The sequence below is a fragment of the Sorex araneus genome, chromosome 5 (assembly GCF_027595985.1).
Source record: "Sorex araneus isolate mSorAra2 chromosome 5, mSorAra2.pri, whole genome shotgun sequence".
NCBI lineage: Eukaryota > Metazoa > Chordata > Mammalia > Eulipotyphla > Soricidae > Sorex > Sorex araneus.
Window position 1 is genome coordinate 201,232,477 of NC_073306.1, and position 13,517 is coordinate 201,245,993.

A 13,517-nucleotide genomic window follows, 5' to 3' on the forward strand; every position below is an offset into this window, starting at 1 on the left:
CTACCTAATATCTTTAACCTATTCTTAAATTAGGTCTTCATGATAGCAAAATATTTTAAAAATTCTAGATACAGAAATTTGGTTTTTTAAGAACTCTTTTTGGTTTTTATTGTTTCCTCCCTTCCCTTCCTTTTATAGATGTTGTAGTGACCAGGGTCCTATGCGTGCCTGACTCTGGTGCTTGCCTGTGCTTTTTGTCATGATGCTTATCAGTTTTGTGTGGTTTGTTTTTTTTTTTTGCTTTTTGGGTCACACCTATAGATGCTCAGGAGTTACTCCTGGCTCTGCACTCAGGAATTACCCCTGGCGGTGTTCAGGGGACCATATGGGATGCTGGGAATTGAACCTGGGTCTGCCGTGTGCAAGGCAAACACCCTACCCGCTGTGCTATCGCTCCAGCCCCCAAGGTTTTTGTGAAAGTATAAACCATGAAAGTATCTTCTCCCATTCTATAATTTTCTTTCAATTAATTCTTAATTTATTTCTTTTAAGTAAGTTACTTTCCCTTTATACATGTTTCTAATTTTAGTGAAGTTATTTACCAATTTTATGTATGCTTGTTTTTTTCTATGATAAACATGTAAAGATATTCACCAGGATAGTTTTTCCCTCTAATCTGGTTTGTAATAGGATTCAAATAGTTTCATAATCCTCTTCTGAGCTCTTAGACTACTTGGAATTCACATTGGTGTATGGTTCTGAGTTTACTTATCTCATGTGACCAGTATGATTTATTGAAGAGTTTCCCCTTTCCACATTGATTTATAGTGTCACCTGTATCTCATCAGTGTCTCTAGTTTTCTCCTGTGTGATGTTTCCTGTTTCCCTCTTTAACCTGTCTCAACCCCATATTGTCCTAGTCACCATGATAATTATAATGACACTTGTGCCTGGGCGGCAGGAACTCTTTTTGGCTCTTTGCTCTCCACTATAGATACCAGGGTCATTTTGTCAACTATTTCCAGTTAATACATAATATTAGCATTTTATCTCAACTTAATACTATCTTAAAGTCTGAGGCTTATATATTTTTTCATTTGAGATTAAAAGTTATTTCTTCATTTATCTCCCAAGTTTCCAATTTATAAATATTTATACATATTTACACATTTTTACATTTTCTACTTATACTTAGCGCTCAAGTAGACTTTTTCATGTGGTCAATGTCAAATTGAAAGGATTAGCAGTCTTTAAATTCTATTGCTTATCTTTCCTTCTTAATATTATATTTCTTCAGGAAACTTTGCATTTTTGGTTTGCAGGCTCATATTGAGAAGGAAGTATTTGTTTATAAGCTCTCTTCCCTGCAGTTTGCAGTTATAACCAGCTTTTATAGTGGCATTTGTTTAAGAGATACCCAGTTCTGAATCACGAGGCCTCTGGGTTTAGTTCCTGGTGTTGGCATGTACAAACGTAAGAGCTGAGAATCTGCCTGGCTTATAAGCTATATTTAACTGTGGGTAGTTTCTTGTGCCTGGAGTCTAGAAGTATAATGTATAAAGATACAGGGAGGATGGAAAAGCAGGAAAGAGGCATAAGGCAGATCCTAATGTGTATTTGTGCAGAGCTTAAACTTCACCCTGAATGTTGCAGAGAGCCATTGGGATTTTCACTAGAGGACTGACACAGGATGAGGTGCAGTAATGCCGTATGAAGAGATCACCTTAGGAAGCTATGCGGCTTTTCAAGAAAATACATTAAAGGCACAGTGACAGAGGGCATGCAGAGGCGAAGTCACATTCAGGAGCTGCTGGTGATTGCTACGATGCAGGGAGTAAGGCAGAGAGAGGAGCAGAGGATGGGTCTGAGGATGGCGATTGATTGCCTGGGTCCCCCCTGATGCCGTTGCTGAGGAAACAGAAAGAAAGGCAAGCTATATAGGAAAAAGACTGAATTCGTTCTGGAATCCACCGGCTTTGGTAGAGTTGTGCAGCGGGAGATGTTTCTTCATGAACCAGCACAGCTGCAAATACAGATGGGACATGCTGATCAGACTGACAGGAAGAAACAGGGCCCTCACCGAATCCTGTGGTTGTTTTTAACGTGGGGGCCACCTCTCAACCAGCGTCCAGGAATCCTGGGAATTACCTGGGGTGAAATGCAGCCAGCAAGGCTGGATAATTCAGTGTTAGGACCTGGGCGTCAGTACTGTTTGGGGGTCAGTGGTGCTAGAGGCCAGCAGGGACACTCTGTCTGTGTTTACTTCTGTATACAGAACAGAAGACCAGAGGCTCAGTGGGCAGCAGTTTCCACCGGGAGACTTTTGCCTCCTCGTTGATGCTGTCTGTGTACTATTGCAGTGAGCAAGAGTCACACTTCAACACAAAGAAGTTGAGTCTTGAGCTCTGATTGATCTTTCATACCATCTCGTCAAGCAGGTGCAAGGGCCCTTCGCCAACCACTGCTCCCCAACCCCAGCACGGTCTTTTCTGCAGAGGAGAACAGGACACCCTCTGACACTCTCTGAACACTGTAGTTATGGCGGTGTAGGGACCAAGAGGCATACTCAGACAATCCAGCATCAGCCTGGCTCAGCCTGCCCTGCGATGCTTTCTATTTTCAGCAGGTGATTGAGCAAATGGGTCTATGTTACAGAGAGAATTCCCTGTCTCAGAATCCAAGATCAGGGTCCAAGCACTTCAGCCCCATTTAAAACTGCATGGCTTTGCAACTGGGATTCCTTTTCTTAGGATTAATGTCATCTTTACCCCAGTGGAATGTGACCTACTCCCCAGACGGCTGTGGGCATCAACTCTGGCCATGAATAAAAGTGTACTGATCCATGAGGTTCAAAGACAACTCCTTCCCTTTTCCATAGGGGGGAATGAGCCTATTATCAACTATGGAGATAATAGAAAGATGGAAGGTGAAAAGACAGAAACTAATTTTTTTTTTTGGTGCCACTTCCTATGGCTTATCTACAGATAGGGTTATCTGTGCAATGACTGTTTTGTTCCCCTTTTCCCTCAGTAAAGTTCATTTTATTTTGCAAAATCCAGGCAAGGAATGAAATAAAGAGCCCAGCCTGTAAGAACTGGGACATTAAATATTTAAATATCTCCCTCTCTGCATTTGTTTCAGACAACTAATTATTTTTCTTTTGCTCACGGCAGATATGAAGCATCTCTGGGTTGACAGCAAGTAAAATTCCTTTTGTCTCACTTAGGAACTGATGAGAAAGCACTCATCGACATTCTGACGGAGAGGTCGAATGCACAGCGACAGCTGATTGTGAAGGAATATGAAGCAGCTTATGAAAAGGTACAGTTTGATTAACAACAAAGAGCTAATCAGAAATCAGGGACGCCCCACTTGACTGCATGTAGTAGTTATTTTGTTTCTGATTCAGAGCAAAAAGTGCCACATGTACCCTCCTCAGTAGCTCAGAATCTGTTCTCCTGTCTCTAGCTGAATGGCCATGGCTGTGCCTCAGTTTTTCTACTGTTGAATAAGCAGGCTTGCCTCAGATCAGGGCTCATATCTTTTCCGCTTCTTACCATAAAGTGCAGCATAGTCAAGCATTTAATTTTTTGGTCCTTGCATGTTCAGAAACCCTTTACCGTTGCCAAATCTTTCTCGACCTCTCGCATTTAGTTACGCAAGTCCATCATGGGGTCCCGATTGGTGTTTCTAAATGGGGACATCTGACAGTGTTTGAGACATTTCTTCTATCACAACTGTAGGAGAGAGAAAGATGCTTTTCTCAGCAGATAGGAAGAGATCCAGAAGTTGCAAAATATCTTTGGGTGCACCCAACAGTTTCCACAGCAAAGCACCGTCTGACCAGTTCCTGTCTAAAAGTCCTGCCCTAGAAGTTCTTTCATTAATTTTTTATTTAAAAAAAATTTAGGCACAGTAATTTATGTTTCATGAGTGTAGTGTTCTAACCCCACGCCCTCCACAATGTCCACTCTCTTTTACTGTTGTTCCAGTTCCTTCCAAACCACCCTCCAAGCCCTACTCCCTCACCCACTCTCGGTAAACTTAGATCTGTAAACCAGTTCTCAGATTCTGTTGCCTTTGGCTATGTGTTTTTCCCTTCCTGTGCTTCTTCACATCCCGCGTGTGAGAGATGGCTCTGTAGCTGTCTCTCTCCTTCTGCTTTACTTCACTCATCGTGACCCCCTGCAGTTCCTTCCACAAAACAGCAAATTTTGTAGTTTTGTTTTTTTCCTTTTAGTCAAGTAGTATTTTGTTGTATATGTATCAGAGCATTTTTATCCAGTCATCTGTTCCTGGATGCTTGTGCTGTTTCCAGAGTCTGACTATTGTAAATAGTGCTGCTATTTCTTTCCTAACTTTAAAATGGTTATGTATTTATAGGCTTGATGCATTTTGTAGATGAAAATTTAATAACAACCAGAATCAATGGACCAAATATATTAAACTTGGTTTTTGCCAGATAGTTTATTTGTTTAATACAAATTTGTTTGGGTACAATGCTATGTCAGTAGATATTCTAGACAGGGGAGATATAATGATGTAGAAAAGTCGGTCCTCTCTTTCTTCATGAAACAAACATTCTAATAGAAAAAAATAAATGAATTCAAGAAATTCAGATAGTTGGTAGGTGCTATGAAAAGAACTGAAATGGTTTGATGTGGTAGAGAATCACCAGTGAATGGCTTATTTAAGTCAGACAGCGAAGAAATGACAGTCACCCACCTACCAGCTTGTACTTAGGATTCTGCTCTGCCTGGTCTTGGGGAGAGCATGTAGGACAGAATATAGAGTGAGTGCAAAAGCCTTGAAGCAGGAAGAAGGGCTTATTTAAGGAACAAAGTCACTATTAGGATGGTGGCAAGTGAAAGGGGCAGAAGAAAAAGATGAGAGTTGAAGAGAGATTTAGAACATGGAAGGCTTTAAGTCTAGTTAATATCAAGGATAATAAGAAACCATTGGAGGTTTGTAAACAGGGAAATAACATCTGGCTTGTAGCAACTAATTAAAAGACCATTAGTGGCCATGGCTAATGAAATGTTGAGAGAAGAGAGTGAAAAGAGTGGCTGCTGGGTGTGTCTAGTGACTGTCTAAAGGCTCATTTAGCATCTCCCTACAATGTGCTCCAGGGGCTGGAGAGATAGTACGGGAATAATGCACTTGCCTTGCAGATGACCAACTCCAGGTCTATCCTTGGAACTGCATGTGGTGCCTCCAACACTGTCAAGAATGATCTTTAGTCGAATAGTGTACTCGGCAAAGATTCGAGTTTCCCCTGAACTCAGCTGGGAGTGGCCCAAACAGCTCCCTCCCTAAAGTTATCTCCAAGCTCCCAGACCCCACTAAGATGTCCTTTTCAAGGACTTGACTTCCACCCCTTATCAGCTACTTCATATATTACATTTAAATATTATCACTGAGTCTTTTTCTTTCATTAGGTATTAATGTCCTAGGGATAGGGACTATGCCTACCTCTATCTTTAAATGCTTCGCCCAGAGCAGGTGCCCAGTAAACTTTTGCCAGTTTGAATGCATGACCAGGCTGCATTGCATATCACACACATATGTATGTATGTATGCATGTATGTGTACATATGTATATATATGGAACTCAAATGAACCAATGATTTCCAAAACACGAAAGATGAAGGTCAAAGATTAAAGTCATTTCTCATTGTAGGTTGAGGGACAGCATGTGAAATGAGACCGTTGGAAAGTCTTGGCTAGAAGACAGTTGTTAGGGGAATTCAGCACTCAGAGAAGAACCCCCTTCCCCACCTCCCCATGGTGCTTAAAGCATAGTTAGGGATGCTGGCTCCATCTTACTCATTCCAGTAGGAGTGTACCCCCACTGTGACCCCCAGTGGCATGGTAGACGCTGTTCTGTATCCACATGTCCTAGCAGTCTGAGCAGCTGCCAGTTTCATTTTTAGAGCTGAAAATAACGAAGAGCAGAAGGGGGAAAACTCAGTAACATACCTTTGGGTGTTGAAAATAAAAACCATGCTCTGTCTTTAAGCAGAGGAAATGACCATCTTTATATTACATGTGAAAAGAGCACCAAAGGACAGTACTAATAAATAGTGCCCAACCTATCACTTCATTGCACATTTAGGGTCACTCATATGTAGGCATCACAAAACCACTTTTAGATGCCCTCATACTTCTACCTTCTTCCCAAGGATGTACTGCCAACCGTTATCATCATTCCTCTTTTTTCTCTTAGTTGCCCTGTGACGTCCACTGAGAAGCAAGGCAGAAATAGAGCACCAACCAATGAAATGGGTGCCGATGTAGAACTCCTGCTCTTCTAACTCTTCCCTCCCTCCACACCCATATATATATATATATGTTTAAACTCACTGTGAAATTACAGCTATTCATGATTGGATTTCAGGCATACAGTGTTTCAACATCAAACTCTTCATGGGTGTCTATTTGTCCCTATCAATACCCTCCTCCCACAAGTCGGCTTCTATGAGAGGTGCTTTTTTTTTCTTTTTGGGTCACACCCAGCGATGCACAGGGGTTACTCCTGGGTCCACACTCAGGAGTCACTCCTGGCGGTACTCAGGGGACCACATGGGATGCTGGGAATTGAACCCAGGTCAGCCGAGTGCAAGGCAAATACTCTACCTGTTGTGCTATCACTCCAGCCCCGAGAGGTGCTTCTTTTAAAAAAAAAATATCTATACTGTTTGCCTTCTCAGAGAACCTGGCAAGCTACTGCTTACATGGGAGAGCCTGGCAAACTCCCCGTGGTGTATTCATATGCCAAAACCAGTAACAATGATGGGTCTCATTCCCCTGACCCTGAAAGAGCCTTCAATGCAGCATCATTGGGAAGGATGAGTAGAGAGAGGCTTCTAAAATCTCAGGGCTAGGACGAATGGAGACGTTACTGAGAACGCTCGAGAAAATCGGTGATCACTGGGATGGTTATGATGATGATGATCTATACTGTGGTTTACAGTACTGTTGCTGATAGGGTTTCATACATCACACTTCACCACCTTTCAGCATTACTTCCTCCTGGTTGAACACTTCCCTCCACCATAGTCATGGCTCCCTCCCTGTCCTATCCCCCAGCCCCCTCAAGTGGCATGTTTCTTATTGAGTGCCAGCACTCATGTTCTTTGTTTCCACTGCCTCTTGGTATTTGTTATTCCACCAGTATGTTTCTTTATATACTTCATAAAAGAGAGATCTTTCTGTGTCGGTCTCTCATCCTCTGACTGACTTCATTCAGCATGATACTCTCCAGGGCCATGGAGCAGCAAATTACATAACTTTATCTTTTCTTCTGTCTGAGTAACATTTCATTGTGTATATGTGCCATAGTTACTTACCTTATGCAGCCTAATATTCTTAGACACTTGTCCACTCCATTTTGAGAGCATGGGGATCTAGACATTACATTACATTTGAATACAATTGGTGGCATTTATTTAACCTCTTCATGGATTTTCCTTCCAAATAATAAAATATAACTTTGGGAGTCAGACTTAGATGTAGATTAGTAGCCCATAGGGTATATTGTTATTTCTGTTTATTTCCTCTGGATGGGTCTATTTTGTTCTGGTTGGGTACTGATATTCATCTTTTTTTTTTTGGAAGAATTTAGAGAAAGTTAAAGAAAAAGGATTTAATGCTTTCTTCTCTGGGGCTTTCCTCTTAGAGGCTGAAAGATGACTTGAAGGGTGATCTCTCTGGTTACTTTGAACATCTTTTGGTGGCCCTCGTGACACCACCGGCAGTGTTTGATGCGAAGCAACTGAAGAAGTCCATGAAGGTATGAATGAGTCTTACTCAGCCATTTATGTCTAAGAGCTGTTCATATCACCAAAAGGCAGCAGCTTTCTTCCACTCTGCACTTGAGTCCAGATGTGAATGCAACAGCTTTGGACCCCCTTTTGACTGTATTCTCCGATTGAATACAATCGGAGCAAATGAGCAAACAAACAAATAAAAACCCGGAAATAGGGGGACATTGTGAAATCTGAATCTACTTGTCTGTGGAAGTCTTTTAAGTCACCGAGCCATATTCCAGGCCCCAGGAGACATATATTAAGAGATGAATTGCCAGACTGGAGAGATACTGCATAGGGCCAACTTTGTTTTAATCCCGGGCCCACATACTGTTCCCCAGGCATCATCAGGAGTCATCCTTGATCACAGAGCCAGGAGTAAGCCCTGAGTACTGCCTGGTGTGGCCTAATAAACAACAGAGAGAGAGAGAGAGAGAGAGAGAGAGAGAGAGACAGACAGACAGACAGACAGACAGACAGAGAGAGTATGCAATTTACTGCAAGGAATCGGTTATATGATTGTGGGGGTCACTAGACAAATCTAAAATCTGTGAGCAACCTGGGTTCGAATCCCAGCATCCCATATGGTCCCCTGAGCACCGCCAGGGATAATTCCTAAGTGCAGAGCCAGGAGTAACCCCTGTGCATCGCCAGGTGTGACCCAAAAAGCAAAATAAATAAGTAAATAAATAAATAAAATCTGTGAACAAGCTGTCAGGAAGGGATGGCTGAAATTTTTGACAAAGAGCTGAAGAAGCTACAGGTGGGTAACGTTGCTTCTTCAGAGAAGCGTCAGCTCTGCTCTTTTTTTCAAAAAAAAATTTATTATTTCCTTTTTCTTTTTTTATTGATTCACTGTGAGATATAGTTACAAGCTTTCATGTTTGAGTTTCAAACATGAAGTTTCAAACATGAATTTAGTTATGTATCATACGTAATCATACAGTGATCAAACACCCATCCCTCCACCAGTGCACACTTTCCATCACCAATGTCCCCAGTATCCCCCCACCACCACCATCCAGCCCTCCCCCTGCCTCAGTGGCAGACAATTTTCCCCATACTCTCAATCTACTTTTGGGCATTATGGTTTGCTCGAATTTTCCCACCACCATTCACCAGCCTCAACCTCAACGCAAAGTATAATTCCAAGCGCACCTCGGCAGGTGGCAGGAAGTGTGTGAGTAGAAACGGCTGGTTGGAGAAGGCCGCAGTGGACAGAAATGGCCCCGCTCTGTACCTGTTCAGGCTCAGGCAGCGAGAGTCCTCTGGAGACAGTGTGCCCGCTGCATGGCGAGTAAAGGTGCGGGAGTGGCTGCATAACGGACATCTTGGCAGCAGGTGGTCTTGAAGTGGAAACGGAGTGGTGTCTTTCTGTGGCAGTCACATGGCAATCAGTTTAGCAGATAATAATATGATGATGATGTTTACAATAATAATGAGTAGATTCACCAACAAGGGTCAGAAAGATTTCTTCTACACAAAATAACCAGTCCCTGGTCGATGGTCGTGGCGCCTCCATTTTTAGACTCCGGCTCCTTCAGTCTTGATATTCTTTTATCGCCACTTCCTGGCTTCAGCTCCCACTTCCTGAGTAAAATGACAGCTCATAACCCAACCATATGTCTTCATGCTAATTGGCTAGAGACAGTGAGGAACAAACAGTGGTTTTTCCTTTCTCTTAAAAACCCCTCAGCAGGGCTGGAGCGATAGCACAGCAGGTTTGCCTTGCACACGACCGACCCGGGTTCGATTCCCAGCATCTCATATGGTCCTCTGAGCACCGCCAGGGGTGATTCTTGAGTGCAGAGCCAGGAGTAACCCCTGTGCATTGCCAAGTGTGACCTAAAAGGCAAAAAAAAAAAAACCCTCATAAGGTGTCAGAGAGATAGTATAGGGGGTAAGAATCTTGCCTTGCATGCAACTTGCCCAGCTTTGATCTTCAGCCCCAGAAGCCACCAAAAATGATCCCTGAGTGCACAGCCAGGAGTAAGCTCTGAGCACCATTGGGTGTAGCCCAAGAAAACAAACAAAAAGTAAAAACCCTCAGAAATTTTTGTTAGAATTTAGATATGTATGCAAACCTACTTCTGTGGGTTACCATTTTTGTTTGGGGGCATTTTTTTCTGGATTTTTATCGAAGCACCATGCTTTACAACACATAATCATTGAGTTTCAGGCTGGAGTGATAGTACAGAGACAAAGGAAATTACCATGCCTTACCCGGGTTCGGACTGCAGTGATAGCACAGCGGGTAGTGCAAGACAAATGCCCAACCCAGTTCGATTCCTCCATCCCTTTTGGAGAGCTTGGCAAGCTACTGAGAGTATCTCGCCTGCACAGCAGAGCCTGGCAAGCTACCCGTGGTGTATTCGATATGCCAAAAACAGTAACAACAAGTCTCACAATGGAGACGTTACTGGTACCTGCTCGAGCAAATCAATGAACAACGGGATGACAGTGCAACTACAGTGCTACCTGGGTTTGATCCCAGGTGTCCCATATGGTCACTTGAGCATTACCAGGAGTGATTCCTGAGTGCAGCGCCAGGAGTAAGACCTGATCATCAAAGTGTGGCCCAAAAGCAAAATAATAGAGTTTCATGCATACAATGTTTCAGCACCACACCCACCACTAGAATGGCAGCTTTCTTACACCAGTGTCTCTTGGTCCCCTCCCCACACCCCTGTACTCATCCTTCACCCATCCCCCACCCCCTGCCCCAAACACACACACTCGATAAATTCTGTTCTAAGGCCTATTCCCAGATTCTGATACCTTTGGCCATTTTTTGTTTCCTTGGAACCCACATACACAAAACCATTCTGTATCTATCCTGTGCCTTCTAACTTCACTCAGCATGATACCCTCAGTTCTCTGGATAATTAAATGCTAAATTTAAAATTGGGGTTTCACAACAGCTAATTAGAGAGAGAGAACAGAAGGGAATTCCCTGCCACAGTGGCAGGGTGGGGGGGGGAGATGGGATTGGGGAGGGTGGGAGGGACGCTGGGTTTACGGGTGGTGGAGAATGGGCACTGGTGAAGGGATGGGTTCCCGAACTTTGTATGAGGGAAGCATAAGCACAAAAGTGTATAAATCTGTAACTGTACCCTCACGGTGATTCTCTAATTAAAAATAAATAAATTTTAAAAAAATAAATAAATAAAATTGGGGTTTCTACTACTATGAGAAGATAAGAGAAATGTTGAATCTGTTCTATTTTTCTATAAATCTAAGAGTCATTTAGAAACTCTGTTTAAAAATAATTAATATTTTAAAAGAGTTTGGAGGGCCAGAGAGATAATTCAAGCAGCCTGTGTTAGGTCCCTGGCTCTACGTGGATCCCCAGCAAAAGCTAGAGGTAACCCCCGAGCACTGCCACACGTGGTCCAAAGAAAGCAAAATAAAGCAATAACAAAAAAATATATGGGAGGCAACTGGAAACCTCTTAAACAGTGACAAATTCCGCTTTAGTTGATGAGCTTCATTGCTTTTGTTTGACCTGGTCCTACCTTAAAGTGCTTCCCCCGGAGTCACAAAATGATTTTTTTCTTTTTGGGTCACACCTGGCAGTGCACAAAGGTTACTCCTGGCTCTGCACTCAGGAATTACTCCTGGCGGTGCTCAGGGGACCGTATGGGATGCTGGGAATCGAACCCGGGTTGGCCGCGTGTAAGGCAAACGCCCTACCCGCTGTGCTATTGCTCCAGTCCCCTCAAAATATGACTTTTTGACCTTACTATAAACCAAGCCTCAGGGGTGGCTAGTCCCCAAGCAGCTGAGCCCAATGGCACATACTACTGAGACTTTAAGAATCTCCTTCTCTGCAGAGGTTGATACTTCCTGACAGCAGTCAGAGAAAGGTAGCACCTTCCTAAACCCTGTGTGAGTGCTCTTTTCTCATCCTGAATGACGTTGGCTTTCTTTCCTATTATGTCTTCCTGTAACTCTTCTACTGATTTTTTGGAGAACATTTTCTGAAAGTGTCTATGTGAAGTTAACTCCTGACAATTCATGATATTTTCATTTTATATTAAGTATATGGAAAACTAGAAAACTTTATATTTTTATTTGTTTATTTATTTGCTTATTTGTTGTTTGTGAATCAGACCTGGCAATGCTCAGGGGTTACTCCTGGCTCTGCACTCAGGTATTACTCCTGGTGGTGCTCGGGGGACCATATGGGATGCTGGGGATCAACCCCGGGTCTGCTGCATGCAAGGCAAACACCTTACCCACTGTGCTGTTTTTTTTTCAGCCCCAAGAAACACTTTAGAGTAATATAAAACTTTATATTAATTCACTAAAACCACTTTTTTAATCTGCATGAACAAGATGTATAAGACTGAAATGCATAAAACTGAATTATTCAGTGTTCTAAAAATAGTTTCTTTTTCTTTTTAAAGGGCACTGGGACAGATGAAAACACATTGATTGAAATCTTGACCACCAGGACCAGCAGTCAGTTGAAGGAGATATCTCAAGCCTACTACACAGGTCATCTTATTTTCTTTACCACTGTTTTCACATATAGGAGCTAAAGTTGTTCCACTTTCTCAGAAACTCAGCAATTGCTTCTTCATAAAGCATTTAAGAAAGCTAGACTAGAAGAAAAACGAACAAAAAGACATGAAGATAGTACAAAGGTGAAGACACTTTGTCTTAATCCACGCTAATTAGACTCTCGGGCACCATATATGGTTGCCTAAAAACTTCCAGGGGTCACTCCTGAACCCCAGAGCCAATAATAGACCACGAGCATCACTGGGTATGGCATCAACTCCCCCTACTCCCCAGAAGGGGAGCTGCCTTCTAAATTGGGTAAAAAACTATGGATTTTTCAGAGAAAAGTTGAACTTGATTTTAGCCAGAAACTGCTACTTAACAATGGCCTTAACGCGTTGCCCTTTAAACATCACAACTATAGAGAATTTTGCTTTCTGCAATCACTGCTTAATTAAATCAACAATTTTCATCCATGTAAGAGACACAAACCTGGTTTATTAATGTTGTCTGTTAAAAACTGCTCAGATTAGCCTCATATTTCCGGTACAGGAGACGAGCTGAACCGTTCAGAGAATGTGTTGAGCATGTGACTCCGCTGTCGTTAGCTAAAGTCCTTAGGGTGTGTTGGTCGTGTGAAAATTCAAAAGTCACTGCAGTGGGGTTCTGACACCAACTACCCAGGCTCACCATGGACTTCAGGGATTAGGGGCACCGGCTACATGTCACTGAACCCGAGTTCCACCAGTATTCAAGAAATGAGGGTTAATAGGAGATGAAAGAGTTTATTCAGGAGCTAGCTATCATTCCCCAGGGAAATGGTGGCCTTATATACCTCAAAAAATAAAATCTCTCTCTTCAGTTGGGCTCAGAGCCTTCTGGAGGACAGGGTGGGAAAGGATGTTATAAGGAATGTATGATCGTGGGCAGAACATTATTCTGTCTCAAAGCCATTCACTGGTGTCTGATTAATGGGCCGTCAGAGGATGACGGTCGGTTCCTTGTGACATGGTCAAGCGCCCATCCTTCTCCGGGGCTGCACGGTCTCCTTCAAGAGCCCTTCCAGAGGGCTTGTCCTTGACTCTTCTTTGAGGAGAGAGAGTAGTGGGCATGATAAGCCCCAGGGGTGCTCTCACTGGACCTGTTCAGTACCAAACACACAGATCCTGAGAACCTCTCGGAAGATGCAGGCCCGGGGCAAAGGCCAGGGGAGAGAGGTGATGAGAAGTGTCTCTGTCTCTGTGAGGAGCAAGATGGAGCCTG

General features: G+C 43.0%; 1 protein-coding gene across 1 annotated transcript in view; it reads left to right on the plus strand.

Annotated features, from left to right (window-relative positions):
• ANXA3 (annexin A3) overlaps positions 1 to 13,517 on the plus strand; it is a 58,559-nt gene that overhangs the window by 18,964 nt on the left and 26,078 nt on the right. The window contains exons 4-6 of the mRNA XM_055138989.1: positions 3,167 to 3,261; positions 7,619 to 7,732; positions 12,158 to 12,248. Of these exons, the coding sequence (XP_054994964.1) occupies positions 3,167 to 3,261; positions 7,619 to 7,732; positions 12,158 to 12,248 (300 nt within the window). The remainder of the gene's footprint in view (positions 1 to 3,166; positions 3,262 to 7,618; positions 7,733 to 12,157; positions 12,249 to 13,517) is intronic.